General features: G+C 36.4%; 1 protein-coding gene across 2 annotated transcripts; it reads right to left on the bottom strand.

Moving 5' to 3' along the window:
• Positions 1–989: 989 nt before the first annotated feature.
• LOC104606308 (PIN domain-like family protein) lies at positions 990–9,323 on the bottom strand. 2 transcript variants are annotated; one of them, XM_010271439.3, is made up of 9 exons: positions 9,065–9,323; positions 8,906–8,971; positions 8,697–8,802; positions 8,337–8,379; positions 7,742–7,814; positions 2,842–2,929; positions 1,606–1,662; positions 1,433–1,511; positions 990–1,320 (listed from the first exon to the last, which is right to left on the bottom strand). In XM_010271439.3, exons 1-9 carry the CDS (start codon positions 9,133–9,135, stop codon positions 1,307–1,309), a joined length of 597 nt encoding a protein of 198 aa, XP_010269741.1. In that variant the 5' UTR covers positions 9,136–9,323; the 3' UTR covers positions 990–1,306. The 2 variants fall into 2 exon arrangements, with proteins under 2 accessions (XP_010269741.1, XP_088743109.1); XM_088886983.1 differs by lacking the exons at positions 990–1,320; positions 1,433–1,511; positions 1,606–1,662 and adding an exon at positions 2,602–2,754.
• Between the last annotated feature and the right edge of the window lie 6,734 nt (positions 9,324–16,057).

Genomic DNA, 16,057 nt, shown 5'->3' with positions numbered 1-16,057 from the left:
CAGAATTTTATCCAAAAATTTTGGATTCATTTATTGTATTCAAGCCTTCAAGGTTTAAAATATCATAACATATCCTTGTATGGTATGTTATGATATTGATTTTTCACCAAAATTCTATTGTACATAGATTTTTTTTATGTGACGGGGGTATTTTTGTGTTTAAATATAAAAACTCTCCTAAACATGTTTTACCTATACATTGCTACTTCACATGCAATATATTTGAATTAGGGTGACACAAGGTTCAAAAGAACATTACGTATCGGCCAATACATATTGTGTCCTTCCCGATATACCTCTACAAGGGGTGTTTCGGGTCAGACCATGATTCAGAGGGTATCCAAACCTTAAACCGACCCCTCTGAACCAGATTCAAAAAAATAAATATAATAAAAATAAAACACAAAAAGAAAAGCACCGATACAGCCCGATCATATTGGCCTGCATCGATATATTGAACCTTGGGGTGACATACTCGTATGGAAGAACTAAGAAGGAGTTCTCGAGCACCTCACTAGTATAAAACATTTTTCTCATAATCGGATTACCAAATCAAATAAGTTGTTTTCCTCCCCGCTGCAAGCTATCATTAGCCATTCTCAATGGCTTTATTCCTCCCTAGATCTTTTAGTAAAAAAATAATTAGGCTCAGTTTGAAACGAGTACAAACTGTAAATATTTGTATTTGCACCATTCCCAAACTGAAATTTTAGGCTCAGTTTGGAAAGAGTATAAATACAAGAATGTACGGTGCGAATCTTGTATTTTGTAAACCTTGTATTCGTAAGCCTAAAATAATCAACCTAAGAAGCTCGCAACCACATAAATAAATTATTCCGTAAAATACAAAAGCAAATAAACCATTCAATGCTGTTATCAAACGGCCCTTAGTTCTCTTAAAAACATGACAAACGCAATCTCTCTCTCTCTCTCTCTCTAAGAATAAAGAACGATCCAAACAAAACGATCGTTACCAGTTGGTAAACAAATTTTGAATCAGTAAGAGCAGAAACTTTCTTTTTCAGATGAATTTAATAGCTCCAGAGATTTCCTTTTTCCCCTGATATCTGATACTGTGATACATAGAAAATTGGCCATTGATGACATCATTACAGTTCAATGGACAATAAATAACCACATCCCTTCGAGCCCTAAATGTGTATTAAACCCATTTTACAGTGACAAAACTCATAGCCTTCTCCTGTGATATTGAAAAATAATATCTATGATATAATGTGGATGACCCAGAAGGAAATAAATGGTAGCGCAAACTATGTTCTTCCAAGAGTTAAAATATCACGTTTCATCAAATTCTTGGAGCTGCAGAGACAAATCCAACTTGCGTCACAAAACAAACCAAACAACAAGAATAAAACTACTATGACTTCGGGTTAACATAGAAAACTAGTGAAAACAAAAGTTGATAACTTGCCTCCACCAATGGTTGCTTCAGGCAACCGTTCAATTGAATACTTATGTTGAGTAATATACATGATTGGGACTCCAGGAATCTGCTTGTCATCAATTAATCTCATGTGAGAGATCCATTTGAAATGCTAAAATTAGATTCCAAGCTACCATTTAATACAAATCAACTCACTATACCTTCCGGATCCTTCGTTTCAAGTCTCGGTCACATGTGGCAACAATGTAGCACTTGTGCTGTCCAGCATAAGTGTTCATGTTAACTTCTTGGATTGGAGGAATGAGATGAGAAAATCACATAAAATAATTTCATATTAAGATAAGCACAAGACACGGTTTTCATTATTTTCTTCTCCCTTTTTTCTGGGTGCTTTCTGTTGTGTGTGTGTGGGTGCGGGGGGGGGTCATTGATGGTAAATTAATTAGTGCGCTTTTTTATCAGTAAATGAGTGGTGCGCTTTTCTATGGATAACTGAATTTTTTATTTGAAAAAATACTTTGTATAATGTTAACACCGATAGAGTTTGCATAACCCCTTTACAAAGTGCCCTGCATTCCTTCTTGACCCTTAGATGCTCCTTGCTTAGCTAGTTAAATCTGCTAGGCAGTTTGTTATATCCAATGATAAATGAGCTCAGATCTGCTGTGTGCAAAATGCTGCACGCACACTATGCAGTGTTGCCGCAGTACTGATTGGTCCAGAAAATATTATCTATCAAAAAAATGGTCCAGAAAACATTGCAATATTGTTTCTCATAGCATCTCCTATAACAGGTACACCGTACACCTCAAAGTTTACAACAAAGGCAAGGGAGCACTGCAAACATCATCCCCTTATATTAACTACCAGAATGGGGAAGCAAAAGCTAGGGCCTGGGGACACAGGATCTCTTAACCAGTATGTGGCTCCACAATCACAATTCTAATCTGTCCTATAATAGGACAATCATGCCCACCATTCAGTGGGCCCCATCTTGTAGATTAACTGGGAATAAATTATTTTTCAAATAGTGTGATTTCAATAGGATATGCTTGGACAGTAGTCAAAATTCTATTTAACTCTTTGAAAGCTCTGAAAATGAAGCACGAATCAGATGGTTTAAGAAATCTAATTATCCTGGTTTTTGCTACACCCTCTCTTAGGTGCAACCCAACCAATCATTTGTTCATATGTACCTGCCTCATGCAGGTTATGAGAGCCCCAGAGACTGCAACTAGCTGTCCTGTCACCTGTGTCCCCATACCAAATCCAATCCCAAAAGGGCAGGGAACCACACCCACAATACAGGACGGACACAAGCTTTGTACCCATCAAACAAGATTCCCCTGCTGCAATTAATGAATGCACAACAATTACTGAGTTCTGAATCATGCAAAGAGAACATATAGCAATTACTATATGGTATCAAAACATACCTGAGTAACTCTATCAACAATACAGTCATCAGCATATGTTCCTTTGTGACTACATGGTAATCTTTCAAATCTAGGATCTTTTGCAATCCTGATAAAAAGAAAAATAATAAAAAAGATGAGAGATTACTCGTAAAAAAAAAATGACAAGGGAAACATCAAAATCAAAGTCCACAATATATGTAATGTCACATATGTGCAGTCAACGTATTTACTATCACAGAAATATTCCTTGGTCTCTCAAGAATGCCTATAGGGAAGTAGAAAGGACTGCAAGAGATCTAGGTGATGAATTTAAATGAGCTAGCTGACTCTTTTTCTAAACAAGGGGTAGAAAGGGAGCAATTGTTCTGGGCATCTTTGTATAGTGTTGATTTTGGGTCTGATATCATGGTCAGCAAATCAAAATTGTACTTTTTTTCACATATTATTAGTATAAGCAAAGTTTTACCAATCAAAAGCCAACCTATGAAAGAACTAACCGCTTACCCATAGGTTGTCTTCTTCCTATGTTTCTATCATCAATTCTCCAATAGCACCCTTAATCTAAACATGACAATCACCCAATGTTAGTCCCCACTATCTAGGGTCTTGGGAGAGGAGACTGGATATGGTTTAGCATTTTTTTTCATAAAGTGATCATTCTCAGACTTGAAAACAGATTCTCGGGCTTATTAGACCAAGATTCACTGTTACAGCAAGCATTGGCCCCTCAACATCTCTTTTTCAAAATTTGCATACTCCTTTCCTTTGTGAACTAGAAAAAAGCAGTTTCCAACCTCAATTAACACGGAGTATTCCTTTTTCACCAAATTGACCGTGTGCCATGTTTCTTTGTTGGAATTGCTTACATACCTAGACCCTAGAACAGCAATGCTCCTCTAATTAGAACATTGACCTAATAGTTACATATTTCATCAAAATACCTTGGTTACTATCCCCCTTTTCATTCTGCTATGTGTCTTTGTACCCCTAAAATATGTTTTTTGTTTGCCTCCATTTTGTTCCAATTCATCCATGTTCTTTATTGTTTTTTGATGAATAATCATCCATTTTCTTTATAGCTTTTTTACTCTATTATGTCATTATGTGTCTTTGTGTCCATTCCTAATTTACCCCAAATCAACTAGATATTGTTTTTATCACAGCACGTTTTTATATCTGTGCACCAAGTACTGTGGCAATTCATCACCAAAAAGCAATCAATGCATGTTCAATGCACAAGTCCATATTCATTCAACTTAGGCTTTGCAATTGCAAGCAATTAATTGTAAATACCACTTGTCCAAGCCACTGAGTATGTTTCTTGGGTTATCCAACTTGTACTTTAAAGCAAAAAGGCAAGGAAATACAGAAGGCAATGAGATTCACAACCAACTAGAGGTCCTCTCTACATAAAATTTCAACTAATTCAACTTCTTAGTCAAAGCAGGAGGCATCCTAATAGATCAACACCACATGCCTGTTATACTCAGCACCAGATAATGTTCCATACTTATTGCAAAAATGGGAAAAGATCAATCATGCCCCCATCCACCCAAAGCCAGTGCACATAAAAAATGTATTTACTGTAATTACAGGATTTAGCAATATGCTCAAGGTATCAAATCCCTTTAATTGAATCATTTTCAATAAATTACTTTCCTTCCTTTCTTGACAAGCTAGAGTTAAATGAGATGTAAAGAAAAATTTGCCATGTTTTCATAACAGACAAGCTTCTTTGATCTTTAAGGAACAAACATCATACCAATATATATATAGGAAACGGCAACTTTCAGTAAAGAATTGAAAAGATTAGAGACTTACCACCCACAAAATGGATGGAATATCAAAACAAAAACTTACAAACAAGCCCAAAACAAAGCCTCCCTAGTAGCTCCTTGCTTAGCTAAAGTGTCAGCCATTCCATTTGCTGACCTTCTTACCCATTTAAAAATGCACCCCAATCTCCCTTGCTAAGCTAATAATCTCTCTTAGAGGCTGTCTAAGAGACCAAACTCTCAAGTTTCCAGATTGCATCCACCCTATTACCAGCTTAGAGTCTCCTTCCACTTCTAATTGCTGCATTCCCCATTGTTTCGCCAGTCTCAAACCTTGAAGTAAGGCCATTACTTCTGCCCTTAATGAATCTCCTACCCCAATTTGGCCCGAGTAAAGGGCCAAGACTTTTCCTACCTCGTTTCTGAACACACCCCCGACTCCCGACTGGCCTGGATTACCCAAGGAGCTTTCATCAAACCCACGGTTGAATTGCTCCAGATAATAACTATATTAATGCATGTTTTTAGCGTTGATGAGGATTCTTCAGCAAATAACTTAAAACATCCATTGTTAAACTGACTGTTTCTTAAATAGACTGTTGTTAAACCCACGGTTCAAAGTATCGATACACCTTTGTGTATCGGTACTTTAAACCATGCGCCTTTTAAGTTTTTTAGTTTTTTTTCAACTTTCAGTTATATATATTCATTAAAAAAATTGGGTCCCTCAAAACACATGTAAAAGGTGTATCAGGTACCCAAATATATGATATGACACGCCCGATAGGGGGTGTGCGTATCTATACTTTGAACCTTTGTTAAACCTATGTTTCATATGTTTCAATGTATGAGTTTTAGCGTTTAGAGAAAAGATGTCAAGAATTTCTTTCTCAGCTAATAACCGGATACCTATTCTCCTATTTATTTTTCTGTTGTTTTCATTGTATAACACTTTTTACCCGTCTTTCATATGTTTAGTTGTTTTTATGCACTCTTTTAACCTGTTTTCATTTTTTTATAAGTTTTTAACCTGCTTTCATTGAAAGACCATTGGTTTTACACAATCCTATTTTGCCATTCCATTCGGTTCCTTGCCATACCCATCATTTAAATTTGTTATGCTTAAATCATTTCTTATTCCTTCCACCCAAATCCTTTTCGCTCTGCCCTTAGCATAGTTTTCAAGGCGACAAGGTGCCCCCCTGTCGCCTAGGCGATGGATTTTTTTTCAAGTGAAAAATACATACCCTAGGTAGTTCCCAAGGTTCCATAACCATCTTTCCTTAATAACTATCCATAATTTTCATAAGAAAATTATAGACTTCATGTTTATGTCTAGAAAATCAACACATTTATAAGAAAAAGAAGAAAGAAAAGAAAATTCAATAAATATGGGGATTGAACCCCTATTTTTGTTATAGGAAAAGAAGAAGAAGATGTGGAGGAAGAAATGTGTTGATTAGACAAAACTTTAAGTTTTTCCCTTACTTATTGGTTTAAATTCTGAAGTCTTTGAGGGTTCAATACAGCAGTTAGCAATGTTTGTGTAGATTAAACCTTAACAAATAAGAAAATAATAAAAAGAAATTAGTTTATAAAAACAAAGAATGAATATTTTTGTTTAATAATGTCTATTTTATAATTATAATCTCAAAAAAGTAACAATATAAAAGTATTTTATAAGACAATATACAAAATTTCTAGGCGACTGGGCAAGGCGAGCCTCCAAGGGCGCCTTGTCGCCTAGGCGTCGCCTTGACAACTATGGCCCTTGGCTCTTCTAGCCCCTTCAACTTGTAACGGATCACTTTTTATAACAGGTGTTATAAAAGGTCTTTTACGCATGTGACCAAACATCGTAATCTATTTTCTCATTTTATCACCTATCGGAACTACTATTAGGTTCCTTTGTATTACCTGCCCTTCAATCCTTTCTAGTTTCACCATTCATCCATCTAAGCATTCATATTTCTGTCACACTCTTTTTTTTATATGTTGTTTCTTAACCATTCAACACTCTGCTTCATACATCATAGCTGGCCTTACAAATGTTTTATATAATTTTACTTTTAGTCGAAGTGGTATTCACCTATCACATTAGGCTCTGGATACACCCTTCCGTTCAGACCATCCAGCTCTAATTCTATATGCTACATCCTCCTTAATCTCTCCTTTGTCATAAATTATTGAACCAAGGCACCAGAAGAGGTAACATTGAGTTATCTCTTGATCTCCAATCCTAAATGTAACCAGGCTTGCAGTCCTTTTATTATTAAATTAATATTGCATTTATTCTATGTTAATCCTACTAACCATTATAACTACAAAATCTGATGTCTCTCCTACAGGTCTTTTAACATTGGTTTTGACACCCTCATACGTATCCTTAATTAGGTCCACATATGTATTTGGGACTTCTTTCTTTTCCAAATTTGATCTGTTTAAAATATCACCAAAGATCATAATTGGTTGAACCATTGGTTTGAAAACTTTTCAAAGTAAATATTTATTAGTTGTAGGGGAAAGTGCAAGGTATGGTGCTGAAGCAAGGGGTGGGAACTAAAGTACTAAACATGAGGACATACCATCAGAAGATTTTTTTTGATAAATGAATAATGGTTTTATTAATAAGAAAGGAAGTGTACATTCACCCTACGAGGAGGCACAAGATGTTACCTCCCCTTAGAGGTAAGAGCATAACCAAACGCTTAACAGAATACAATCACAAGGAAGCAAAATAATTCAACCCTTGAGACCCCTTGTTTGGCCAAAAAATTAGCTATGGCATTTGCTGATCTGATAACCCACTGAAAACTGACTATCAGAAGAAAATTTTGGCTTTGCCATTTCCGATTATATAAGGCAGAAAACCTTAAATCTTGATGAATCTAAGATACATCCGTATACTTTATGACTAACCTCAGCATTGATCAACTTACACCCTTCTACGAACAACTCTTATTAATCTTCAATTATCCAACACCTAATTTTTTAAGAAGTGTGAACTATATCATGCCTAATTTCGGTTAAGACAGCAGAGCAGAGAAAAGAAGAACAACTCTGTGAATGAAGCTCTCAGTCTTCTGCAGTTGTACATATTATTGGAAACATGCAAATGCTTAAACGATCTTATGGAAACATACCTCAAAGCAACACGGTACTTCTGACCTAACTTCTCAAGCTCTGCCATGACGCAATCAGTGATACAAGGAGTGCCTGTATAACCAATAACCAAACGGAAAAGGTTAATTAACACGAGGGAAAGATGATGGGATAAATTGGATGGAGCACAACCAAAACATGAAAGTACCGTGGTACACGTGAAACGTATATAGAAAGGTCTCAGTTAATGAGCTTCATCTATCAGGAATCCAGAATTGACAGATTCCGTCTAGAATATATGACATGATCAAGCCCCACCAACAAACAAATGCATCAAGTTTACACACATTTTTTAGTACTACTGCCAAATATGCAAAATAATACTAAAATAGATGACTGGCCAACCTGGGCGCAAGGTTCTATTGAGTTGAATGGAATATGTGCCACCTAGACGTATGCAGTGCTAGGTAATGCTTAGAACATAACCCGACAAGTACTACTATACAAAACTATTCTTCCAATGCACCAAAAAGGTGGCTTAAATTTTCCAAAGGCAATACACAGAGAAGAAAGTAAGAAGCATTAAAGAACACGGTTTGTAGGAAAATGTGCATGTTAAGTATTCTGCAAGCTCACATTTAGCATATAAGCAGTCCATCATTCCTTTCTCCAAATCCAACTGCACCAAGAAGCAAATAGTAAAGATGGTATCAACAAGCTATTTTGGTGTTAGTTAGGAAGAAAAACTAAACCAAGAAAAGTTATGTTCCAGCAACTGACTCAGTTTCTACCCTCAAAATTAATATCAAGACCGCATGTCATTTCATTTATTTATGATTAAGCATCCCACGAGATGAAATCTGTAGATTCAATGTGATTGTTTCATCCACGTAGAATGGCACTAACAATTTCCCGTAATGCCGGTGTGCAAGTTTCGTGACCAACCCCCCCCCCCCAACCTAATTGTGCAATAAAAGATAAAATATTGTTACTTACCTTATTCTGAATGGAAAAATTGATGAAGTTAGTATCGACCAAAACCCTATAAGGCGGTCCCAGTGCAGTGTTGTATTTGAAGAAAAGAGCTGAAGGTACATTTGGCCTGTTATTACCACCCGCAAAGAAAACCATTTGAAAGAATGTAAATATGAGAAAAACTAAATACAAAAATTCGAAAGCACAAAGATTGTGAAGAAATAACTTACACGTTTCTGGGGAGCTTCTCCTTTTCGAGATCTTTCTTCTTAGGGTTTAGAACCTCTTCTTTGTGTCTGAATCGACCAAAATGGAAATAAGTAAGCAGGATTATCAGAAACAGATAGGTAACATAGATCACAGGGAAAGGCCAATAAGTTATAACTTACTGTTTAATCATTTTTGAGTTTACGAGCTTTTTCATGACCGCAAATTTCGGGGCTTTCTTTGCTCTTCCCATGTCTAAGAAATCAGAGGATGCACTTCAATTCCGAAATAGAATTGAAAAATCAGGTTGGCATACAAAAACCCTAACCCTAAGAAACCAGGGATAGAGCTCAACGGAGAAAAGTGTTTGGTGAATAACCTAAACGTGTAGTGGCGCAAGAAGGGAAGCACCGTATAAGAAGCGCGATCATACTAGAGCGTAGAAAGCGTCTGCGCGCCACGAACGCTTTTTATTTAGATTTGGGGTTTCGGTCCGGTCCCCTCTAGGGCTGCGAACGAGTAGGGTTGGGTTCGGGCTCGATTCGTCCAAAGCTGGCTGGGCCCCGGTCAGGATCGGCCCGATTCATTTAAAACTGGCTCAATAGCCAAGCCAATAATCAAGTTCATATGATGGAATTTTGCGGTTAATAAAGTTAAATGAAGAATCATATTGTTCGAGTTATGGTTGAGCTGGCTCCGGATGTCATGTGGCACCTACATGGCCGCCCATTTTCTCGGTCATGTCAATACCACGTCCAACAACTCCAGAGGCCTCATACAATTAGGACATGGATCTTCGGCTATAAAAAGGTACCTCCCACTCAAGACAAGGGATCCAACAACTTCTGACTAGGAATGACAACGGGGCAGGTTCAAGGTAGGGATTACATTCTCCATCCCAACCTTGACCCCCAAATCACCCCCCATCCCCCGTCCTCGATCCCCCGACGGGGAAAAGAGTCCCCTCTCCATCCCCGACTCCGATGGTGATGAATTCCCCATTGGAGACCCGAATTCCCAACAAGATATGTATGCACACTAAGAGTCTGAGGCAAAAAGATTGAGAGAGAGAGAGAGAGGGGACCTTTGCGAGAGTTGAGGTCAATGACGAAAGAGAGTCCGACGGGCGACAACGACGACGCTCAGCAACGATAGGCGAAGGTTGAAGCGACGATGGCCAGCAAGTGGCGAAAGCTACTCTTCTTTGAGTAACTCTTCTCTGTCACTCAAGTATCTTTGTCCTCTGTCCGATGTTCGACAGGCGAGTGGCAACAACAACAATATGACGATTAGCAAATCGGCGACCAGCAACGAAGACGAAGGAAGAGTGGAAGACGAAGGTTCAAAGACAAAGTCGCCAACAAAGGTTCAGAGACATAGTTCTCTCTTCTCTACGTCAAAGTGTTTTGTATTTTACTATCGAGGGCTTTAATATTTTACTATTTTTAAAGTTTTAATCTTTTAAAAAATGAATAATAATTATTATACTTATATAATATTATATTATATATATATATATTAATCGGGGATGAGTCGGGGCGAGGATTGCATTCCCCGTCCCCAATTGGGGATTCAAGGGTAGCCCCATCCCTGACCCCGACCCCGACCTTGCCAAGGTATCAAGTCAGGGAGCTCGGATACCCATCAAGGACGGGGAAAATTGCCACCCTTACTTCTGACTCCTATACTATTGCTCTTTAACTGCTCAGCCCAACCGCCCACTACCTTCTACTAATCACATATGAAAGAAGAATACGAAGTCTTGAACAAAACTACCAACAAAGGCATCAAACGGATGGGAAAGAGCTTTATCTGTGCTCTACATAATCCCTCTACGCATAAGGAAAATGGTTGATTGGTTGGAAAGTGTAATGCATGTTATATGCATATGTACGAGGTAAAAGATTTTATGACGTTCACCAAAACCAAAGCAAATAGGGAGAATGACCGTTAGGTCCACCCCTCGAATTCTTATTCTTTCGTACAGTTGGGTATGTGCCAATTCAGAATTAATGTCAATATACGAGCAGATAATGTTATTTAGGATGGGGTGTTTAACATTTTAAATTATTATAGATTTACGGTAAAATTCAAAATTCTGTAATAGGGTGACGTGTACTTATCCAAAGCAAATATAAAATCATAAAAAAATCTGATCAGATCTCATTCGAATGTAAATTCAATCCATGTAATTAATGGATTGAATTCAAATGTATCCTAATCCAATCTACTATGACTCGCTCCAATAAGATATTTGAATTTGAATCATAATTTTGGAATCCGATAGATATCAAATTCAGATCGGATATTACCAAAACCAATCCAATCCAATCCATTTGCAGCCCAAAGCAAATATCACTTTATAACAATAATACATGTTCATGGGCCAGGGCGGGCTTGGCTTTTGCCAAAACTTGAATGGGCCCGACCCCTAAGCCCAACCTGTAAACAGGTCTAATATTATTAAGTGTCAAGACTCAATTACTCAAAACCCCAAGTGTAATAGTGAAAAATAAAATCAATTTTAAATATAAAAAATTTAAGTTGTATGCGTTCTCAATAGACCTTAAAATTGTGTTTGTTTTGAACTTTTTTGTATAAAGTAAGAGAGAAACAGCATTCATCGGGACTCTGCGTTCGCTCAGATCCCCTGCCTCCTCATCCGCACGAGAGAATGGTCTCCCACGTTTGTTTTACTACTGTCCAGACAGATGGAAGCTTTATGAATAATTGCAGAGCTGGCTGATCACCTATGGTGTGTTCCTTTTTGACCAGGATAAAAAAGGGGGGATAAGAAAGAATCAAAAGAAGACTGATTTCTTTGAGGCTTTCAAGGAAATTAAAAAAAAAAAAATTCTTAGACGAGAGAAAAATAATAAAAATAACCAAACAAAACATAGAATTTTCAGGATTACTTTTCTCACAAACAGTGTTTTAAAAACTGATCTATAAATAAAGCTGCTTTTTCTGTCTGGGTGGTGTGATCAACAGTTTAACTGTTTGAGTCAAATGAGTCAATATAAGGTATTATAAATTGAAATTCAAAATATTTAAATATATTTATTATTGAAAAATTACACAAAATGGGCAAATCTCTAATATTTAGGGCTTTTTACAAAAATATTAAGATTCATTTTTTAAGGAGCACAAATATAAATATGTACAGTATAAATGCATACAAAATAATACGAAATATGAGATTTTGCACTCTATACATTTATATTTATAATTCTTCCAAATTGAGCCTAATTCGTTATGTTCTAAAACATATTATTAAAATAAAGAACGGGAAAAATATAGTTTTTTACCAAATTACCCTTTCTTAAAATCGATGAACCTAATCAATAAATTACTATTCATCACATCATCTTCCTCCTCCAAACACCGAACCTGGGCATCTCTCCTCTTTCTTGCTCCTCTCTTTTTCTCCCTCTCATATCTCCCATTTCCTTCTTTCTTTTCCTTTTGTCACGAATATAAAATTTGGTCAAAACAGCTCAAGGAATTCTCTCTCTGGCATCAACAAACTAACAATTTGATCAAAACATAACATAAGAACCTATTTTTGTTTTTTCTGCTAACGTGACAGCTCTGACATTGTCAATCGAAAGCATCTTAATTCTTTTGCACGGAAATCTAAATAAGCATTCAAATCAAGTATAAAGTAACAGTTCTGAGAGTGGGAGGATTTGAATTGTTATTTGATGAGGATCTAAAGCCCGTTCAATTGATGACCCGGAAACTGAATCCCTCTAGTCAATCTATAAAACAAAGGAGTCAATCCGAAACGTTTTGCATAGGAGAACATGACAAAGAAATTGTATATGATGAAGTCACGAGAGGTATGAACTTTGAAGCAGATGCTATTAGCTTAGCGCTGATGACCCAGAAACTGAATTGGTCACTCAACGGGGCTGCTAACAGATTGAAGGAACTCACGTAACACTATAACAGATTAAAAAAATTGTCTTCATTTGTTTTTAAAATTGTTATGCCAGAAAAAAAAAAGAAAATGGGTTATTGGGATTTTCTTGACGAAATTATTCATTCATTGATACTAGGGAAAACGGTCTTGAGTTGTGTTTTAACCAAGTTTTACATTCATCGTCTATGGTGGGGAGAGAGGGAAAAAAACAGAGAGGAGAGAGAAAAGAAAGAAGTTAAGATAGATTCTCTAGTTCAGTATTCAGGGCTCAGGGGGACGGAGACGGTGAACAGTAGCTTCTGCCTCTTTTTCTCCGCTGATTTTAACAAGGGGCAATTTGGTCAAAAGGAATTTTCCTTCTGTCCTTCTCACTCTTTTCAGAAAATGTTTTAAAACGTAACTGGTTTTGTCAATTCGTGAAACTTCACTATTTATTTATTTATTTTTTGTGAAAAGCCCAATATTATATATTTATCATGTATTAAATAAAATATGTATGATAAATCAGACTTATTGTTATGATCCACTGACCCAGTCAAATGGTTCAACCAACTGGGTCACTAGGAGGTTGTTTGGTATCGATGGTGTTTATAAGATAAACGTTTTGTATGATTTTGTCTTAAAAAATGAGACAAAATCTGCTTTAAATGTTTTGTATTTTTTTTTACACCTCAGCACCATTAGGCGCCACTAGACGCCATTAGGTGCCATATAAGCCAAATAGTGAAAAATCGGTCTTAAAAATGAAAAACGTCAAAATTAATGTTTTTTTAATAATTGGTTTACACGATTTTTGAGAGATAAACGGTTCAACCAAATAACTTTTTAGGCGTTTTTTTTTGTTAAACGCATCTTCAATGCTGAGTTGGCACCATTTCTTCCAAAAGCTACATCGATACCAAACACCATCTAGGTCAGCAAATGAATATACATTTTCTTTTACATGTGGTTAAACAGACTGAAAACATGGCATGGTAGCAGGTTGATCAGTGAACTAGCTGGTTTTGAATTTTGATAATAAAGCTCAGTTTGGAAAGAGTACAAATACAAATTTATAGAGTACAAAGTTTTATATTTTATATTATTTTATATATATTTGTATTGTACATATTTATATTTGTACTCCTTCCAAACTGAGCTTAAAGAGTATAAATACAAATTTGTATAATGCAAAACCTTATATTTTGCATTATTTTGCATCTATTTACAATGTACATATTTATATTTGTACTCCTTCAAAACTGAGCCTAAGTTGCAAATATACATCTCAATTTTGTTTTTTTTTTTTAAACTTTTTTCGTGAAAGTGGAGGGAGTAATAAAATGGGAAGGCAAATGACACTGTCCCCAATGACAGAAAATGGGTAAAGAAATGCAGATTTTTGCATCAAATAAAGATTCAGATAAGAGTGGATTATCAAATTTTTGCATCATCATTATCTAAGCCTTATACCAATTATATGGATTGGCTACACAAATCCTGTTTTGCTATTCTATTATCGTTTACAAATTTATGTTGATCAAAACAAAATGTTTTAGGTAGAAATAACTATAATACCAAACACCCCATAAAGCTTCCCCATTCATTGTCCACTTCCTCGTTTTCTCCTCCCTCCAAACACTTCTTCAGTTCTTCATATGACGGGTTTGTTGCTAAAGATAGTCGGGCAACCACTACTGTTTCCATCTCCAACAAGTCTCAAGTTTAGATGTATCTAGATCTCCACTTCTTTCCTATTAACAGTCTAACTTGGATAGAATTCAAATCTCTTGTCTATGTTTATCACAGTCATACATGGAGAACATCTCATCCTCTGTATAGTATTATGCAGGGGGAGATCTCTTGCCTATGTTTATCACAGTCCTACTTGACAAATAAGTTAGTCATAACTTGGGGGTAACAGTAGTTGTTATTTACACAAGTGGTGAAAGTTCAAATCACATTAACTGCATGTTAATTTTACACAAGTGGCGAAGCCATTTGATTATGTTCGGGTTTTGGGTTTGATCGAACCACTTATGTTCAAACTATCTAATTGGAAGCTCTTCGAGCTAATCACGTTAAGAGTGGTTGAAGCGTTTAGATTCGAATTAGTCCAATTGGACTAGACTAGATTGGTTGAGTTAATGGCGAACCAAACTGACTAGTCCGAAGTGGGTCAAGGGAAGTAAATTTGGGCCGGTCAAAATTTGGGTCGGGTTGTACAAATACGGGCGGGCCAGAATATTCAAATCGGGCCAAAAGCAAGCAGTCCAAATTTTGGTTCGAATCATATCGGGTCTTAGTCAAACCAATTCGTCCAGGTCCACTTCAACTTCAGGTAAGCCCAGATCGACCTAATCTGGATCTGGTTGGGTTTGGACTAGTCTGCCTGACCCAAATGAACCGAATTGAGGTGATCGGGTCTATTCATATTTAGACCAAGTTGAACTAGCCTGGACTCATGTTGAGTTGATTTGGATTTATGTCAATTTAGGTGAAGTGTGTTGATTCGAGGCAAAACTAATTTTAGCCAATAATTAATAAAAAATTAATGCATTAATTATAAATTATTTCACTCTCAAATGAAGAAAATTAGGAATTAATACATGTATATTTAGTGGTTAACCCAATGGTTATCTACAATCCAACCCGACCCAACCCATTTAAATTGGCCCAATGGGTGATCAACCCATTTCCAACCCGCCAAGTAAATGGGCGGATTGGGTGGGTTCAACAAATTGGGTGAAATTGCCACCCTACTTGATGTTATTATTGATAGGAAGATGTTCCCAATGTAGAACTGCAATGTACGATGAGGTTGGTGTGGATCACGCTCTATGAGTAGCAAATCAAAATGGACTGCCATTGTGACTAGTTTTTTTTTTAATTTTTAATCTCCAATGTAGGCCCTACCAAGGTTCAAAATATTGTAATATATCGGTCGATACATACCGTTTCCATAAGAACTCAATACACGGATGCATCTAAATCATTTATTTCGTTTCTTTTCATATGTATCAGTTGGTACGGGCCCGTATCGGGTTGTTTCGGATATGTATCGATCGAATCCAAAACAGGCCGATACAAAACGAATCCTTTCGGTTCCCCTTCTTCCATTAATTTGGTTAATTAATATTTAATACCAAATCTCTCCCATTAATCTCATTTGTTACTCCTATATTTATATTTAACTTCTCCTTCATTAATTAGTTAATTAGTCCTATATTCAAGACAAATTTAAATTCAAATTTGAATTTTAGCGCCTAAT

Source organism: Nelumbo nucifera, chromosome 5 (assembly GCF_055504915.1).
Source record: "Nelumbo nucifera cultivar China Antique chromosome 5, China Antique-T2T, whole genome shotgun sequence".
NCBI classification, from domain to species: Eukaryota; Viridiplantae; Streptophyta; class Magnoliopsida; order Proteales; family Nelumbonaceae; genus Nelumbo; species Nelumbo nucifera.
Note: the sequence above shows the minus strand (reverse complement) of the source record. Positions and strands in the feature narration are given on the sequence as shown.